Source organism: Galeopterus variegatus, unplaced genomic scaffold (genome assembly GCF_000696425.1).
Source record: "Galeopterus variegatus unplaced genomic scaffold, G_variegatus-3.0.2 Scaffold923, whole genome shotgun sequence".
In the NCBI taxonomy this organism is placed as follows: Eukaryota; Metazoa; Chordata; class Mammalia; order Dermoptera; family Cynocephalidae; genus Galeopterus; species Galeopterus variegatus.
Window position 1 is genome coordinate 392,732 of NW_007727034.1, and position 18,498 is coordinate 411,229.

The following is an 18,498-nucleotide window of genomic DNA, read 5'->3' on the forward strand; positions in this document are numbered from 1 at the left end:
TCCAATCAGCTACCGCCCCGTCCACCCCCTATCAAAACCCAGAACGCAGCTCCCTATAAATGTACATGCAGTCCTTGAATAAAGCAGAACTTCTCTGGCGAACTGTCAGCTCGGGTCATGTCGTTTTATCAGCTCGGGTCCGTGTGCCCTTTCACTTTTCCCACCTCTGAGCTCCCTAGACTTCTGGTTTTACCTGGTTTCACCAAGGCCTCCCATATTACAGTTTCATCTTTCTTGTCTCTAATTTGCAGCCTGATCCCGGACCCCAAGTGGCCAACGTAGAACTCAGAGAAGAGCTGGGACTCTCCAGGGCTCCGATAGCAGAGCTCCAGTTCCTGAACAGAGAAAGAGTTGCCACGTGAGAAACCACTGTTCATCCTGCAAGTCCTTCCCCACCCGACACTTTCTTAGCCCTGCTCAACCCCATAGGGACACTCTAATCATCTCCTGTGCTGAAATCAATTGCCACCTTCAGACCACAAATCCTGACTCAAAGATGAGAACACAGCTGGGTACCCCATGGATGAGTCAGGGCTCAACCTTAAAAATGGAGCTCACGCATCCTACTCCAGATCCTTCTCTCTCCATCTTGAGTCAGACAGGTTCTTCTTCCTTGACCTCCCCCATCTTGAATCTGAACCCTTATTTCTCCAGCCCAAAGCCTGTCTTCCCAATGAATCTTAAACTTGATCCACTTTCAATCAACAGAACATTGGCATCCATCCTCTTTCCTAAATTATGTCCACCACAGAACTCTTGATTCCCAACTGTCTTCCAAACACGCTCTTTCCCATTTTCCCCAAACTCAGTAAATGGCACCAACATCCACCGAACACACAGGTGCCAAAGGAGGCATCATCTGGAACTCCCTCCCATACCCAGCCAATCTGCCAAGTCCTGTTGGCTCTACTTCCAAAGTATAACCTGAATCCATCAACTTTTCTCCGTCTTCACTTCTACCACCCTAGTCAAGCCACCATCAAGTCTAGCCTGCCTTTTGCAAGAGCCTTGTGCCCTGTCTCTCCTCATCCACCCTTGCCTGCTTATTGTGCATTCTCACCCAGCAGCCGGAGGCATCTTTGTGAAAGTGAGTCAGGTCTTGTATCACCCTGTTTAAGACCCCCCAAGGGCTTGCCACTGCACTTAGGACAAAACCCAAACTCCACCTCAGGGTGGCCAGGGCGCATGAGCCCTGGGAGACTCAGCCTGTGGTCTGGCCCCTCTTTTGCTACACACACTAAGCTCTGCCACACTGGCCTCCTTTCTGTCACCTGGAGGTGTCGAGCTTGTTCCTACCTGTGTGCCTCTGCACACATTCCTTCTGCCTGAAACTGCCACAAATCTCTACATGCCTGAACCTCTTTTGCCACTGAGGTCTCAGCTCCAATGTCACCTCCTCAGAGATGCCTGCCCTGACCACCCAGTCTAAAGTAGCCCAAGCCACTCTCTTACAGTGCTATGTTTCTTCACAGCACTTTGTGATGCTTGGTCACTATCTTCCCAAGGGCAGGGATTAGTCTGTCTTGTTCACTGAACTATCTCCACCGAAGACAGCATATACTCGGCACTTGGTATTTGTTGAATGACTGAATCATGTCTTCCTCTCATTCCTTGTTAACAACTGACACAGCAGGAAAACTCCAAGACATTCGTCCTTGGATGCCTGTGTCTCAGCTCAAAAGATAAATATCACTCCCTCCTAACTACTGGACATCTAGTCCATTTGGAGAGCTTAAACTGATGTGAAGGTTAATTCCAGGTGTCAACTTGATTAGGGATATTGAGAAACCGAGTAAAGCTATCTTTCAAGATGTTGTCCATGAGGGTGTTTCCAGAAGAGATTAGCATGAGAACCTGAATGGACTGGACGGGAAAGATCCCCCCTCAAATGGGGGAAAACCATCCAATCTGCTAGAGGCCCGGAAAGAATAAAAAACAGAGAAAAAAATGTGAATCGCTCTCTTTATCTGCTGGAGCTGGGATACACTCTTCTCTCCTGTCCATGGACATCAAAGCTCAAGACTCTGCAGCTTTCGGTTCCAGGACTTACACTAAAAACACCGTGGGCTTCCCTGGTTTGGAGGCCTTCAGACTTGGACGGAGCCACACTACTGGCATCCGGTACGTGGATGGCCTATTGTGGGACTTCTCTTCACAATTTCGTGAGCCAATTCCCTTAATAAATCCCTCTCATATGTTTATTACATATCCTATTGATTCTGTCTCTCTGGAGAACCCCGACTGATACGACTGAGGATCGTTAGGAATCCTTCAGCAGCTGCTGACTCCAGAGGTGGACAGCTTCTGCCCAAGGTGTCAGAACGAGATTAATTTTCTGATTCAATGCTGTTTTTTATCCCTTTATTCTATTGCTAATCTTAGTCTCTTATTCCATTTGACGCTCTCTAAAACACTAATATGATCTCCCTTATTTTTATCCTATTTTTTTCTGACCCTATGGTCTCTGTCTACCACTTATGGAAAAACAAAACTCTTGTTCTTTTATCCCAAACCACAGCTACTGCTCTGAATTTAACCGATTGCTGGATCTATCATCCCCCACCTGACCTTTCAGACAAGAATGTAACAGCTAGTCAAAGGGGAATTTTTATGATAGCAAATACTTCTTGTTGCACATAGAACTAATTGGGGCTAGGGAGGGAAAAAAAGCAAAACACCTGGCTTCCTGAAAGGGACTCGACTGCCTTCTGAACATGTTTTTATTGAGTGGGTTTCATCATCGAGTCCTCTGGTTTCAAGGCCCGTTACAAAGACTCATAATCCTTTTGTTTTTGATAATGTTCTGTCCTGAGTCTTAAATGCTCCTGCATAGCCATCGTCACCTCAAATGACTCAGAAACTCTTTCACCATAGAAGGAGAAAGAAGGATTAACTTTGGTCCAACTACAAATCACCATTCCATGGATGCTCCTCCAATCCTTAGCAGTAAAATCTGGGCAATGGTGAAGATTTGGATACTGTGGATTAATGCCCAGTGGCCTGACTTCATCTGCCTTTTACCAGAAAGGGGGACTGAGAATGAATGAAAAGCAGCCTCTGACATCCAGGAACTGACCTGACGCTGACAGCTAGACCTCGAAGTCATCACAAACTGGGCCGAGGCTTACAGCTCACCGTGTCGTCCTCCTGTTGGACACACACAGCTTCACAGGACAGCCACTTCAGACAGGTCGTTGGGCAGCCCGCAAAATGCCAAACATCCCCCCTCACTAAGTGAGTGACTGCTACTCTTTTTCTTTTTTCTTCTTCTTCTTCTCTCTCTCTCTCTCTCTCTCTTTTTTTTTTTTTTTTTTTTTTTTCTCTCCCCCCCCCCCTCCCTCTTTTTTTTTTTTTTTTTTTTTTTCTCTCCCCCCCCCCCTCCCTCTTTTTTTTTTTTTTTTTTTTTTTCTCTCCCCCCCCCCCTCCCTCTTTTTTTTTTTTTTTTTTTTTAGCAATTATTGCTTTTTCCTTGCTTCAGTTTGCCCTCTGTAGAGATAACATTTACTGAGATTCCCAATCATAGAATTTCCCTGCTTTCTGACAATACCCATTCTATAGCAAATCTCCGTTTCCTTAATCCTGGCCCCAAATTACTCAACCAAGGCCCAAATCCTGTACTAGGTTCTTTCTAACAATCTTTTACTGAGATGCTGCATGGTTCCCCATGGTGTGTGCTCTCCCGCTGCAATGGGTAGTAAACCCAGGTGTTCAGGTGTGATTCTGCTGGTTTTGGCAGAGGGCATTGGTGCCCTATAGCCCAGACTCTTCTCAGTGCCCCCAAGTCAAGCCTCACTGTTCTTCCCATTCTGATGTGATCCTCCCTCCCCCTAATTCCCTTTCCCCCTATCTTTGAAGCATTCTTGCTCACCCCAAATTCCACTTACTTTTAGCCCAACCCCAATTCATCCTGTTCCTGGGAAAGCTCTGGGACCTGCCTCACGGGCTTTTACCCCAAGCATGACTTCCAATCCCTGCAAGGGGGTCAACATCTGGGCTGCTCACCTTGGGGATTATTTCCAGCCCTCCTGAACTGGACACAGTGTAGCGGGAGCCCATGTAGAGAGGGGTCAGTGGGGGCGGCTTGCGTATTCCCACAAACTGGAACTTCTTTTCTTCATCATCTATGGCCTGAGGAACACACGGAACAACAATTAAGGGAGGATTCTGTCCTGTGGAATCTGCTCTGAATAAGGTGAGAGGGTGTGTTGGTGTGTTTGTGTGGGCTGGGTGTGGGGTGTAAATACCACCTGTGCACACCTCTCCCCTGTGCACTGCAACACAGGGAGCCCCACACTTGGCCTCTGCTATCTTCAGGGTGGGAATAGGGTCATTGCTAGAGAAGTGAGAATAGAAAAGACTCTGTAGCCTTTCTGGGCATGGAGCCCTCCTATCCTTCCAACTCTTGGGAAGAGGTTGCAAAGTGTTGACCAGAGATCAGTGATGGAGCAGCAAACCCAGCTGGGGGAGACCGTGGGGAGTCAGGAGACCCATCCATGGCTGAGCAGGGGGCAGGAAAACCACATCAACATTCCCGCTGGAGGACCCCTCTAGAGGGCTCTCTGGCTGCACTTCATGTCAACCGTCAGCCCACCCCGGTCCAGCCTTTCTGGCTGTCACTGTCACCTTCCGAATGGAGCAGTCACTGGGGATCAGGTAGAGGTGGAAGGTGGCTTCCTCAGGACGGAGGTGGTGGTAGAGCAGCACGATGCAGGTGATGGGAATGAAGCGCAGGGCAGTGTTGATCACTCTCAGGAGAACCCCAATGGGGGAGAAGCTGGGGTTTTCCAGGACTATGTAATGTGGCTCCACCCTGGCTGGCTTCTCCAGGAGCATCCCCTCCTCTTTAATGTGGGCCACATGGAAGAGGGAGATGTCTATATGGCCGCCTGTTGAAGAATGGGTTCGAGAGGCATGGATTCAGTGCCCTCCCTGAGTCAGGCATGGCTGGGGCAGTAGGATCCCAGGGCTTAGGCTCAGGAACCCTCTTGGGGAACCTAGTGCTATGGTCTGAATGTTTGTGTCTCCCCACATTCGTATGTCGAAATCCTAACTCTCAAGGTAATGGTATTAGTGGGAGGAGACCTTTGGGAGGTGATGAGATCGGGGCAGTGCCCTCATGAATAAAATCAGTGCCCTTATAAAAGAGACCCAAGGCAGCTTGTTTGCCCCTTTGGCCCTGATAGGAAACACCTATAAAGCACCATCTGTGAATAAGAGAGCTCTCACCAGACACTGAATCTGCTGGCACCTTGATCTTGGACTTCCCAGCCTCCATAACTGTGTGAAATAAACTTCTGTGTTTTATAAGCCATCTAAAAACTACCCAGTTTATGGTACTCTGTTAGAGCAGCCTGAATGGACTAAGGCACCCGGTATGGGGAAGATGGCATGCCTAAGCCTGGGGCCTTTGGAGGCTGTGGGCGATAATGTCTTTGGGGTGGGAGCACCACAGGAACCCCCTCGAACCAAACTCGTACACAGTTCCAGCCCCAGGCTCTGGAGCCGGGAAAGATATTGGAAGGTTATGGTTACCTGCCCTGGTGTATATTCTGTAACTATGAGACTATCACCATTGAATGATGCTGGCAGGTTTGACTCTAGGCAGGTAGAGAACAAAAAGAAAGGGACAGTGGGGAAAATAGAGTGACCAAAGGTAGTCTACATTGGTCAATATTTGGTCACCCTCCATTCAATCCCATTTTTTTGGGGAAGAACCCCCTTCTCTATCACTGTGTGGGTCTTGGCAGGAGGCAAGCTGAGCCTCACACTCAGGAAGATGCTACACTCTGGCAGCTGTGATACAGGTGAGTGGTCAAGACTTAACTAACTGGATGCACCTAATCAGGATCTCGAGTCTAGAGGGGTGAAACACAGAGGAAGAGACAGAGCTTATCTGGGCAGTAGTAGTGGGCTCAAGAGTCCAGTGGCCCATGCAGCAGGAGAGTCCCACAGTGGTTGTGTCCGCAGCAAAGATCTCTCTATTTTTCTTGGTGTGACCTTGGCTTTGTCCTTGGTTTCTCAGCATCGTTAGGTCACTGCCTTTTTGTCCCCCTTAGACTCGTTGCCTTACCTTTTGTTAAGTCTGTGTTACTCAAGAATCTTCCAATACATTCTGTTTCTGCCTAAATCAGCCAGAATTGGTTTCTTTGATTGCAGCCTCTGATCAATGCACCAGGTGAGGACACTGAAGCCACAAGAGAGAGGTTGAGGGATGAAGGCTGGAGTGGGAGAGACACTGGCCTAGAGGTCAGGAGTCCTGGATCCATCCCTACGTTGCCTGGCAACTGCTGCAATGCAGGTGGTTTCTGAGCAGGAAGACATCCAGCAAGCCGGACAAGGCCCTTAGTCTTTGTGGCCATCAATCAGAATATCACCGAGTGGGCCAGCCCATGGCTCACTTGGGAGTGTGTGGTGCTGACAACACCAAGTCAAGGGTTAAGATCCCTTTACTGGTCATCTTTTTTTTTTTTTTAAAAAAAGAATATCACCGAGTGATGTTAATCCCAGAAGGGGCCACAGAGACCATTACTTAAGTTTTCCTATTTATTAATAGCATTTTTGTATGAAAAATAATATCACAGTTGTGTACATCATCTGAAAAAATGAGGAAGAATTCACCTATGATCTCACCAATCAAGTGATATAATAATCTTGTCACCATTGTGCCGTTTTCTCAGTCTTTCTCTGCAGCAACACCTTTCAATGTTTCCATCCTAGTCCATGCAGCTTTGTCTCCTGCTTTTCCCACATCAGTTTAAATTGTCACAGACATCTGTCAGACCTTTCCAATGACTGCAGCAGAGGATCCTGCCAGTAGATGTGTCAGCCTGTCATTCATCATTTGCCTCTCATTGCGGAGTTGTTTGCTTCCAACTCTTCACCATAACTAGCACTGCAATGCATATATTTCTGCAGAGAGCTTTTCTAGCTCCCCTTTCCCTTGTGCTATTGTCTTGGAATCAGTAAGTACCAAGGGATGAGTAATGTGTGGAAAGATATGACTTTTTTTTTAACTCCCAAACTGCTTCTCCAAGAGATGGTGCTGCTCTGTGCTGCCATCAGCGACACTAGGTGGATGATCTCCCCTGGACCTCTGCAGCACTGGAAGGTCCTCACATGTCAGATGCAGGAACTGAAACCCTGGGAGGGGGTGCTTTTCCCAGGACCACACAGCCAGACACTGCCCTAGTCCCAGATCCCGGCACTCTGACCACAGTTTGTGGCACTTACAGATGCTCTGTGCCAGACTAATTTTGGCCAAATTCCAGAAAGTGCCATGTGTCTCTAATGCTTGTCTTCTTGCCAGGGTGACTGTCTTTGTCTTTTCTGTTGCCATAACTCAATACCTGAGACTGGGTAATTTATAAAGAATTTCTTACAGTTCTGGAGTCTGAGAAATATAAGGTCTAGGGGCCTTCTTGTTGGTGGGGACTCTGCAGAGTCCTGAGGTGGCACAGAGACTCACATGGTGAGGGGACTCATGAGAGAGAGCCAATCCAGCTTGTATAACAGACCCACTCTTGTGATAACTAACCCCACTCCCATGATAACCCATTAATCCTCCATTAACCCATTGATCATTCATTAACCCATGAATGGATCAATCCATCCATGAGAACAGAGCCCTCATGACCCAGTCACCTCTTAAAGGCCCCATTTCTTAATACAGTTACATTGGGGATTAAGTTTCAAACTGAGTTTCAGAGGGCACAAACATTCCAACCATAGCAGTGACCAACTATTCTGGCTTTCCCAAAACTAAGAGCTCCCAGGATGCAAGACTGTCAGTGCTAAGACCGGGAAAGTCCCAGGCCATCTGGGATGAGTTGGTCACCTTCCTGCTTGCATATTTTGTCCTTTCAATAGACTGCAGCAGAATCACCTTCTCCAGATGCATTGACTGACAGTATATTTGTGCTGATAAATTGGAAAGAGAAGGAAAGCAACAGGGAAAATGGTGATCTGAAGGGAAGATGCTTGAGTGGTGACTGGGCAAATATCATTGGCAGGAAGACCAGGACCTGCTACCTGGAGCTGCCTTGGCTGGTCTCATTAGAAATATTCAGAACAAGCTGCCATGGGGTAGGCATTTTTTGTGACAGGGCCTCAGGTTGTTTATTAAGCAAAAGTTTACTGAGCACTTACAACATGCAATTTCCTATGGAAGGACACGCACTGCAATTCTGGAGCTCATGGCCCAACAGGGAAGACAGACAGAGACTAGAACAATGGCCCAGAGCGTCACAAGTGCTTTGTCAGGGAAGTCCATCGGCTTCCTCCTTTCCCTGCACATGCCCAGTGTTGCTACTCCTGCTCCCACCATCTTAGGAGCCTGGGGGCTTTCTCTCCTTTAGACCCTGCCCTTGGGGCTGTGGCCTGATACCACAGCCCTGCCCTCACTGCTAAGTGTGTTGTCAGCACCACCCAGGCTCAGGTGAGCTGTTGAGGAGCAAAGCAACTTTCCTGCTCAAGGAGGGACCATGGGACACACATCACTTAAGTGTGGGGGCACTAGAGATACATCTAGCAGAGTGATTAAACGATATGACTGCCTGAGTGTGACCCCAGCAAAAGCGCCTACCAGCTATGAGACTGTGAGCAAGTTACTTAACCTCTCAGTGCATCATCTGTAAAGTGGAGCCAACAACAGCATCCACCTCCTAGCATCGGTTGGAAGGTTAAATTGAGTTTGTGTCTGTAAAGCGCTTGGAATAGCAAGGGCTATCTGCTACTATTATGGACAAAATGCAGCTTTAGCAGGTACATCAACACCTGGCTGTTGTGGTTCTTTCTGTTTCTTCCTCAAGCAACCTGGCCTATCCCTCCAGGTAATCCTTGGGGTCTGGGAAGAAAAAGGTACTCATATGTTTTGAAGCATTTTGCTAAATCTGAGGAGTTTTGGGGCTCTCTATTATTGTCTGATTCAGAAGGTGCTCATTCCAGAGAACCATCACTTTTGAAGCAGGTGTAATACCACTATGGTTCCCAGCAGTGCAGTCCAGGTGAGCTCCTGCGGTGGGCAGGAGGGTTGAGAGAGAAGCTGGGGAATGATTGTACCTGTGGCTGGGTCCTCATTCCCCACGGACAGCACAGAGAGTAGTGAGCACGATGAGAATGAGGGAACTCACTTTCCTGGAGCAAGGGCCGTGTGGACAGCAGGGTGTGTGTATGCTCAAGGAGGTGGGTGGTGGGGGACAAAGGACAGGAATAGCTTCATGGGTGTGTGGCCTGTGCAGGCATACAGAGCCCTGCACTCAGAAGGGTCTGGTGCTTGGTTTAAAGTTCCGCTGTAGCCATCATGACATTCTTAATCCTTTTAAAACAAGGGGCCTCCCTTCTCATTTTATGCTGGGCCCCACACCTGATGGAGCTGGTCCTGCAGGAGGGTGAGCACGCCCCGGGTGGTGAGGTCTGTGAGGCCCTGAAGTGAAACTGAGATGCCGAAAACCCTAAGCTCTAGCTATGGTGGGAGAAAACTCACCTGGGAAAGTTAATGACCAGACATAAGACCTCACTGATGATGGTGAAGCAGCAACTCAAATCAACCGGGCCTGCTTTAGGTGGTGAGGTCATCATTTCCAAGACAAGCAACAGCTGCAGCCTGGATAGCAGGCAGCAGGGATTCCTGGAAGAGGCCCTGCCTGGCCCCAGGATTGTGTTCCTGGCTGGCACGGTCACTGCGAGCTAAAAGCGGCCTTTGTGCAGTTTGCTTCTTGCTCTGTGTGCAGAATCCCAAGGGAATAAATCCTGTCTGGCCACAGGGTGAGGTCCAGAATGTGTTCTAGGGAAGGGTGGTGGGACATGGGCTTGGGCAGTACTGAGGTCGGGTAGCTCTTACTCTGAAATTAATGGGACCTGGGTTAGAATCCCCAGTCTGGACAAGAGTCATCTCTCTGAGCTTCAATTTCCTCATTGATACACCAGGGGAACACCACAGTACCTAGCCTGCCAGGTCGTTATGAAATCGAGATATTAAAACATATGTAAGTACCTTGCATGGTACCTGGCACAGAATGCTCAGGAATTGTTCACAGTTCTTATTAGCTCTGTCTCAGGTGCCCCCAAAGGGCAGTGCCACCAACTCACTGAATTCAGTCCTGTCCAGATACGACTATCACCCTAGCAGACTCTGGCTAGATTTCTGTGCACTCGGAGGGTCATCACTTCCTTGGGCAAATCCCGTTTCCCAGTCCCACCTGATGGACGTACAAGACTGACCGGGGTGTGTGTAGGTGTCCTCACAGTGGGGTGTGAGAAGGGGGCTGGGAGCAGCAGCTAAAGGTAGACTTGGCCCCTCCGGGCCCTGCTGGTGCACTCTGGCTCCAGGCCTTACCTGCATGAGGCTCCCTGGAATACCCAGATGTACAGTGACAGGCAGCAGTGCAGCCCTGAGCATCCCAGGTCTAGCAGACCAAGTTCTCTCACTGCTGGGCACAGGCAGAGCTACAGCAGGGCTGAACCCACTGACTCCATTGGCCAAGCCTCTCTCTTCCTGACAGAGCACTCGGAGCCCCCCTGGCCTAGGTCCTGCTTGTGAAAGAGGCAGCGTGGTTGTGAGGTGGCTGCATTCATGACTCTGCAGATTGTCAGGTGGGGAAAATAACTTGTGTTGGCTGTCATCTGAGCCATCAGCACCCTCTCCCCATCCGAATGGCCTCTGCAGCCCCTAGAGCTGTCTTGAAACTCCCTCCCCACTGCCCCACTTTGCTTGGGAACTTTCCCTAGGGAACACCTGCATGACATGATGCGGTGTGTCAAAGCAGTCGCCTCAGGACTCACGAGGTACCAGAGGCTCTGGTTGCTATTCCTCTGGTCCATGCTCTCCTGCTGAGGTGCAGCTTGAATTATTCATGGAGCTTTTGTGACCTCAACAAATGAGCCTTTCCTGGTCCTGGGTATTGGGCAGTTCCTTGCTTTTTATTTTTCACATTCTATTTTTTCCCTTTCTACTAGTTGAAGATTATTCTTCTTACATATATGCTGTAATTGGTTACCATAATATTTTAATGTGTGTACTTTAAGTCTAAAGATAATGAATATCTTTACCTTGAGGTGATACTAAATATATCAAACTATTGGGATGGCACTATAAATTAATATGCCAATCAATATCTAAGTGAAAAATTAAAATATACTCCCTTTTATTATCTAACTAAACAGTGCATATGATACAACTGATAGAAGCTGTAACAAATTGTTTATCAAATCATTCCATCATCAATTAAATGAAGCCCGAGTCATGTTTTGACATCAGGAACCACATCGGACCCTTCTAGCTTTCTTATTAAATTGGTAGACATTAAGTGCCTGTACCCAGCATTGGCTGGGTTTCACCTGATGCCAGCTCTGTCCACATGGCCTGGTGTGGAGAGCCTGTGCTGCAGCCCCTGCCAACAACACCGCTCCAGATGTCCCCGTCCTGCTGCCTGGTAGGCTCAGACCCTCTTGCCTGCCCTAGGCTTATCCAGAGAAGTGCTGCCTCGGCCACCCCTCCAGTCCATGCCACACCCCGTCCTCATTCTCTGCATCGGTGGCCAACACTGGATGATGTGGTGAGGTAGTTTGTGGTCTCAGGAAGTGAGGAATTTCATTCTACTGACCAGAACAGAGGTATTTCAAAATTTCAACCTGGATGGCAGTACTGGTGCCTCTGTCTGAATGTCAGCCCTGCCGTTTGTATTCCTTCTGAGCTATGTTCCTTTCTTTTTTTTTGGCTGGCCAGTACAGGGATCAAATCCTGGACCTTGGTGTTATCAGCACCATGTTCCAACCAACTGAGCTCACTGGCCAGCCCTGAACTATATTTCAATTCACTATTATTGTTGGTATTTATTTGGTTCTCTCTCTCCCTTTTAAATCCCCTCATAGCAGACCTTCATATTGCTGTTTTATCCAGTCGGAGTTTTGTTAGCTTTTTCACAGGTGTCTCAGTATCTTTGTTTATTTTTCTTCTTGCCTCTCAGACTTTCCATGTAGGATCATTTTCCTCTTGCCTGAGGTACATCTTTTAGAATTTCCCTCAATAGGCATTTCGTTGTGGAAAGTACTCTTGGTTTTGGTTTGTTTTAAAATGTCTGTTTTATCCTCTTCTTAAAAAATAATTCTTCTGTGTTTACAATTTTTGATTGACAGTTATTTCCTTAGTATAATGAACATACCATTCCATTGTCTTCTGCCTTCCATTGTTGCTTATCAAAAATCAGTCATCAGCCTAATTGCAGTACTGTACCTTTTTAGGTAATCTTTCTTCTTTTTTTCCAGTGTTTTTATTTTTAATTATGCATTTTTGTGGGTACAGTGTGTTGTTCCAATACATGCATATATTGTACAGTGGGTAATCTATCTCTGGATGCTGTCAAGATCTTCTCGTAGACAACATTATTCTGTAATCTCACTATAATGGTTCTACTGTTGATTTCTCTCTCTCTTTCCTGATTTGAATTTTTGGGGTTTCTCATTCTGAGAAGTCTCATATCTGTCAGCAATGCTAGACATTTCTTAGCAATTATCTCTTTGAATATTGCACTGTTTCCATCTTCTGTATCATATGCTTCTGGAATTCCAATGAGATATATGTTAGGCCTTCTCATGGTATCTCTATGTTAATCTCTTCTTTCATTTTTTTCTTCATATTTTCTGTTTAGTTAGTTTACTTTTCATTTGTTTCCAAATTCAATTTATCAGTTTTTAATGGTGTCTTGCTTTTTGCTCACACACACACACACACACACACACACACACACACACACACACACACTCACACACATTTCTGGTACCGGGATCCAAATCTTTGACCTATGTCTTATAACACCATGCTCTAACCAATGGGGCTAACTGGCCAGTCTTTTTGCTCATATTCTGTTTCTGATAATTCCAATATCTGAAGTATTTAAGGGACAGATCCTGCTACCTGTAGTTTCTGCTGGTCTTGACTTATGGTGCCTTGTTAATACTTTGTGAGATTTTTGACTGTGAGCTTATATTTTGGGGGACTTTACCTGTGGGAACTGACACAGGTTGGGATATTTTATGACTACTCTCATCTATTGGGAAGCCCCTCTTTCATGGCTCCATCTCTCAAATGGAGTCTGTGACTCTGTTTCTTTGCCCTGCCTGTAGGAGTAGTAATGGCTTTGCATTGCAGCTAGTCCCTGGTTACCCCAATATTCCTTATTAATTCATTTAGCCTTACTTTGTAAATAGTCCTCTCTTTGAAAAGTCTCTTCAAAAATCTCAGCTGAGTATATCATCTGTTTTCTGCTGGAATTCTGAGTGATATGATCTATGTAAAGAGCACTTAATAAATGTTAGTTATTATTGTTATTGAGGAGATCACTTTCCATTTAGGGAAACTTTTAAGGAATCCCAGGCAAAAACAATTATGAGACTGGGAGACATGTGCTTCAAAAAAGATATGCAGAAGAGTGGGATGAGAGAAAATCTGTCTCCACCTCCATCACTTCCTCTCAGTCTCTCTAAGGAAGCCATGAACTCCTTCCCCAGGACACTGTCATCCTGTACTCTTTTTCAGGCATGATATTACCACCACCACCCTCGCTGAGCCTCCCTCTTGCTTACCTTGGAGGGCCACAAAGTGAGGGAGGTGCACAGCTACCACGACTCCCGGCTCAGCCTTGATGTCAAACAGAGGCCCTGCCACCATCCAGCCATGCTGAGGGACAGTCCTGCCCAGGAACCGGTCCCAGGCACAGAATTCAATCTCGATGGTCACTGCCCTTCTCACCACGAAGCAGAGACCCGTCTTGGGCCAGTGATAGGAGCCGGCCATGGGGAAGCAAACTCTGGGAAGAAGAGGGAGAGACAGACACTAAATTATGCAAACTCACTGAGCACCTGCTGGAAGCCAGGGCCTGTGCAGGGGCTTGTGGATACAGTAGTGGCTCCAGGCCCAGATGTCAGAGTCAGACAAATGTGGAGTTGAGTCTTGGTTCCTCACTCTCTGATTGTGGATCCCGGAGCAAATTATTTAACCTCCCTATTATCAGGTTCCTCATCTGTATAAGTAGGGATAATAATAAAAGGGTTGTGAGTAATATGTGAGCTACATGCTGACAGCTTAATATACACCTGGGAGCAGTTAGCTGTCACTGTTATGGTGATGAATACAATGATGATGATGATGATGAAATAGGCAAGGGTTTGTTTTTTTTTTTAAGTGCCTATTTGGCAATCGTTAATAACGGTTTACATGCTAATATTAATGATAAACACCTGGAGCTGAAAATGGTGCTTTACAGAGATCCTAGTGACTTTCTCCAGGCTCCCCACAAGGGAAATGGTGGGGTCGCAGGAAGCCAGCTTCTGTAGGTGTAAGTTGGGAGTGACACTGTCTCCTAGCTGAGATCATGTCTGTGACAGTGTTTGGTGAGAGGCAAGGAGTTATATAAAAGATCGTGATTATGATTAGAGACATTTATTACTTATGAGACTGTAAACCCTTGGAGGGCAGGGCCTCCAAATTCATTTTAGGGTTCCTGGCTACTAGTGCAGTACTTAGCACATAGCGGGTATTAATAACACAGGAGCACATAGACTACAGGAGATTTAAGTGAAATTTAAAAGACATAACAAACCAAATATAATGAGTGGACCTTGTGTGGATCCTGATTAGAACAAACCACCTGCAAGAAAACATTTTAGACAGAGAGCAAATTTGAATATGGACTGGGTATTAGATCATATAAAAGACGAATTGTCAACTTTGTTAGATGTGATAATGGCATTGTGGTGATGGAAGAAAAGGTCTTCATTCTTATTTTTTGAGAAGCGTAATGAAATGTTTAAGGATAAAGTCACCTGCTGTCTTGGATTTAAAATACCTAACAACTAAAAAGGAGGAAAGTGAATACAGTGGCTGAAACAATTTGGCAAAATGGTTGTTGAAGCTGGGTAGTGGGTACATGGAAATTCCTTGTTTTCTCCATTTTTGTGTCTGTTTAAAAATTTTCATAATAAAATTTCTTTTTCCGTAAAAAAAAAGAACCACATACGCACTATCTCAGCCTTGTCTCTGCCTCTAGCTTGTCAAGGGGAGAGGACCCAGTGGGTACTGGGAGGGGAGCTGTCTATGGGGACCCAGGGGCAGGGTGCTGGGTGGGACAGGCAGAGCCCCCTCACTCACCGGTACAGGCTCCTGCTTTTGTCAACTACCTCAGCAGCCACAGGCCCTGTGGCACTCCAGAAGACATCTTTGGTCCCCAGAAGCTCAATGTGCAGTTCCCCCAGAAAGGCAGGAGAAGGCAGACAGAAGGGTTCCACTTGTGTTATTTGTGGGGAGCTTCCCTCTGGAACAGGCAGGGCAGTGATCAGGTGCAGTTCTCCTGCCTGGGCCTCTCACCCCCCACAACTGGACCATGGAAGGGACCTTCTCAAGGCTGGCCAGCCTGGGCAGGGAGTGTGTCTGCAGCTTCTGTCCCTGCTCCTGGGTCTGTCTGTCTGCTGAGGAGGCCTACCCCACTGTCCCCCAACCCAGCCTCTGCCCACCTCCCTTCCCCCCATCCAAAAGTGTCACTCTTCCTAGCATGCCCCAGGTGGTCAGGTGAATAGAGAAACATGGCTCAAAAGATGGATGCAGGGATGGAGACATGATTTCCAGGCCTCAGCAGCCCAGATAGGGAGACTGGGCCCAGTTTCAGAGTCTGATGCATGATCTATATGGTCCAGAGAGAGGCAGCACCAGTCCCCTAGGCTTGGAGAGAGAAGCAGAAATTCAGCAAGGTTCTAGGAGCGAAAGATCTTGCAGGGGGTGGGGCCCTCCTAGATGGGGACCTTGCCCTGTCCCCATCAGAGGCAGGGAGATGGAGGAGATAATGCCCCCCAGCCCTGTCATGATGCTCCCAGCCTGGGCCATTCAAACTACATGATTCTAGGGCTGGTCCGTGGCTTACTTGGGAGAGTGTGGTGCTGATAACACCAAGGCCACAGGTTCGGATCCCTATATAGGGATGGCCGGTTGGCTCACTTGGGAGAGCGTGGTGCTGACAACACCAAGTCAAGAGTTTAGATCCCTTTACCGGTCATCTTTAAGAAACAAACAAACAAACAAATAAAACTACCTGATTTTGGTCTCTGCCGCTTGAGTGAGGACGTATTATGACTCGTCTCTCCTTCATCTGGATCCTCATCTGGGATCATCACACTTGGATTCCTAGACACGGAGTTGTTCATTCTCCCTAAGATCTCAGAGGAAGCTAGAGCTGACTACAGGACATTCCCACTTGGAATTCAACACGCCTGAATTGATCCTGGTCCTTATCCTGTGCTTCTCCTATAGTCCCTGTCATCCACCCACCATCCATGCCAGAACTGGGGCATCATCCTGACTCCTCCCTGGCCCACCCTGGGAGCTGATCACCTTGACACCTCCAGGTAGCTCCCCTTTCTATCCTCTTCTCTCCACCTCCACGGCCTCTACGCTAGGCCCAGACCTCTGCATCTGTGGACAGAACCACCACAGCATCCTCTGAAAGGTCTCCCAGGTTCTTCTCTTGTTTCTCTCCAGCCCATTTTCTACACTGCAACTGATCTTCAAATACAAATCCAGCATGTCACTTTGCTGCAGAAGCCCTGTAATGTCTTCACATGGTCACCACCTCAGGCCCTGACCCACTTCAACCCCATTTGGGCAACTTTCCCCCTACTCCCTGACCTTCAGACCAGTGGTTCTCAAACTCAGTGTGCTTAAAAATCACCTGGAGGGCTTGTTAAAACACAGCTCCCTGGGCCCACTCCCGCTAATCCAGCAGGTCTGGAGGGGGGCCTGAGAATGTGCATTTCTATCAAGCTCCCAGGTCATGCTGATGCCGTTGCTGCAGGTCCACAGACCACACTTCGAATAGCGCTGCTCCAGACACCTGGCCTCCTGTTCCTCAAAGGAGATAAGCTCTTTCCTCCTTCAGAGCCTGGAATAGAACCCTTCTGTGCCCAGCTAACCCCTCCTATCTTTCAGAGCTCAGCTCCGCTCCTTTGGACAAGGTGACATAGGCCCATCAATGCATCCACACCAACCCCAGGTGTAATTACACAGCCTTGTGGCATAACAACTTGTGTCTGTCTTCCTGCTGGACTAAGCTCCTGAGGTGGGGCCATGACTGTCTTGTTCACTGCTGTGTCCTTACATCCCCAAATAGTGCCCGACACACAGTGGGTCTGCAGGGAATGTTTGTTCAATGAATGAATGACTCCTGTTCCTAAGCCTAGGATCTTCTTCCCTTCCATCTCAGGTGAGGCACAGCAGCCAGGAACTTGGGGACACATGCACTTCGTAGCATGAGGGCTGCAGCAGATTCCTAGGGGGTAGAGAATGGACTGTCCTGCCCCCGGGGCTTCCCCCTCTACAGGATGTGTGTATGTGTGTGAGCGTGTGTGGCTGGTGGGGTGAGGGTGAGGTTGGTCTCTCTCGGTGTCTTTGTCTTTGTCTCCCCCTCGTGGTCACTGCCTTCGTGGTTCCAGCCATCTCTGTTCACTGCTCACTCACTCATTCAGTAATTCGACTCATTCACTCGCTCGCCCACTCACTTGCTCTCTCACTTCTTCATCTCCTTATTCATCTAATGGAAGGGCTTAAGGAGGGAGGTGATGTGATTCTATCTGCACTAAACAAACAAGCCTTTCTCTGGCTGCTGTGGTTTCCTGGTTACTTTCTGTCTCTCCCTCCACCCCCAGACATCTTGGCCCTGGGCCTGGGTCGGCCACCCCTTACCATCTGCTGGAGACAAGCAGCTGAGGTCTCTCTTCCTCCAGGGCCCTCAGCTCCTCCTTCACCTCGTTGCTCAGAAGGGTCTCGTCCAACCTGCAAGCATGAAGAAAGCCTGGTTCCCCTGGGATCCCCCACATGATCCCGAGGTCCACAGGGCCCAGAACCCTGGGATCTGCCACCTCCTGAAGGAACCTGCTGTAGGCTCTGACATGGAGGGGGCAGTGAGGAGGTGTGTTAGGGAGTGTCGTCGGGTCCACCCCATGGTTGCTGGTTCAGAGGGGTTGCTGGCTGCAAGGCTGTGTCAGCAGAGGCCTCAGCCAGCTGTACGGGAGTTCTGAAGCCGGGACAACCCTTTAGAGCTGTCTGGAGTTGGGGTGAGGGGCTGGGCCTTTGTACCCCAACATCAGTCAGTCATTAGACCCAGACCGCCCCGAGAATGGGACATGACTTTGGGTGAGGTGGCTCTCACCGGCAGAGGCCATCCCTGTAGCCGGTGGCCAGCAGGCTTCCTTGTGGCTGGGGGTTACGTCTTCATTGCCAGAGGGTATCTGGGCAGCACTTCACAGTGTCTTCCACAGAACGGCCATTCCCCATGGCCTCAAATGACAACCTAGGGATCGGTCCTGGGACTTCCTTCCCAGTGGTGGGAAGGGTTGCTGCAAAGAGAGAGTCCTGGCTCCGTAATCGCAGGCCTTGTGTTCTGGGATTCCTGTCAGGTTTAGGATAGTTGTTGGCTTCTCTTGGGCCTCTGTGTCCTCAGCCTATAACATGGGGTGAGC

At 48.2% G+C, this 18,498-nt stretch overlaps 1 protein-coding gene across 1 annotated transcript in view; it reads right to left on the bottom strand.

Annotated features, from left to right (window-relative positions):
• NLRP1 (NLR family, pyrin domain containing 1) overlaps window positions 1-18,498 on the bottom strand; it is a 46,989-nt gene that overhangs the window by 4,374 nt on the left and 24,117 nt on the right. Inside the window, exons 6-12 of the mRNA XM_008573465.1 lie at window positions 17,723-17,812; window positions 16,077-16,168; window positions 15,143-15,353; window positions 13,579-13,802; window positions 4,624-4,886; window positions 4,003-4,128; window positions 194-335 (exon numbers count right to left, since the gene is read on the bottom strand). Coding sequence (XP_008571687.1) covers window positions 194-335; window positions 4,003-4,128; window positions 4,624-4,886; window positions 13,579-13,802; window positions 15,143-15,353; window positions 16,077-16,168; window positions 17,723-17,812 — 1,148 coding nt within the window. The remainder of the gene's footprint in view (window positions 1-193; window positions 336-4,002; window positions 4,129-4,623; window positions 4,887-13,578; window positions 13,803-15,142; window positions 15,354-16,076; window positions 16,169-17,722; window positions 17,813-18,498) is intronic.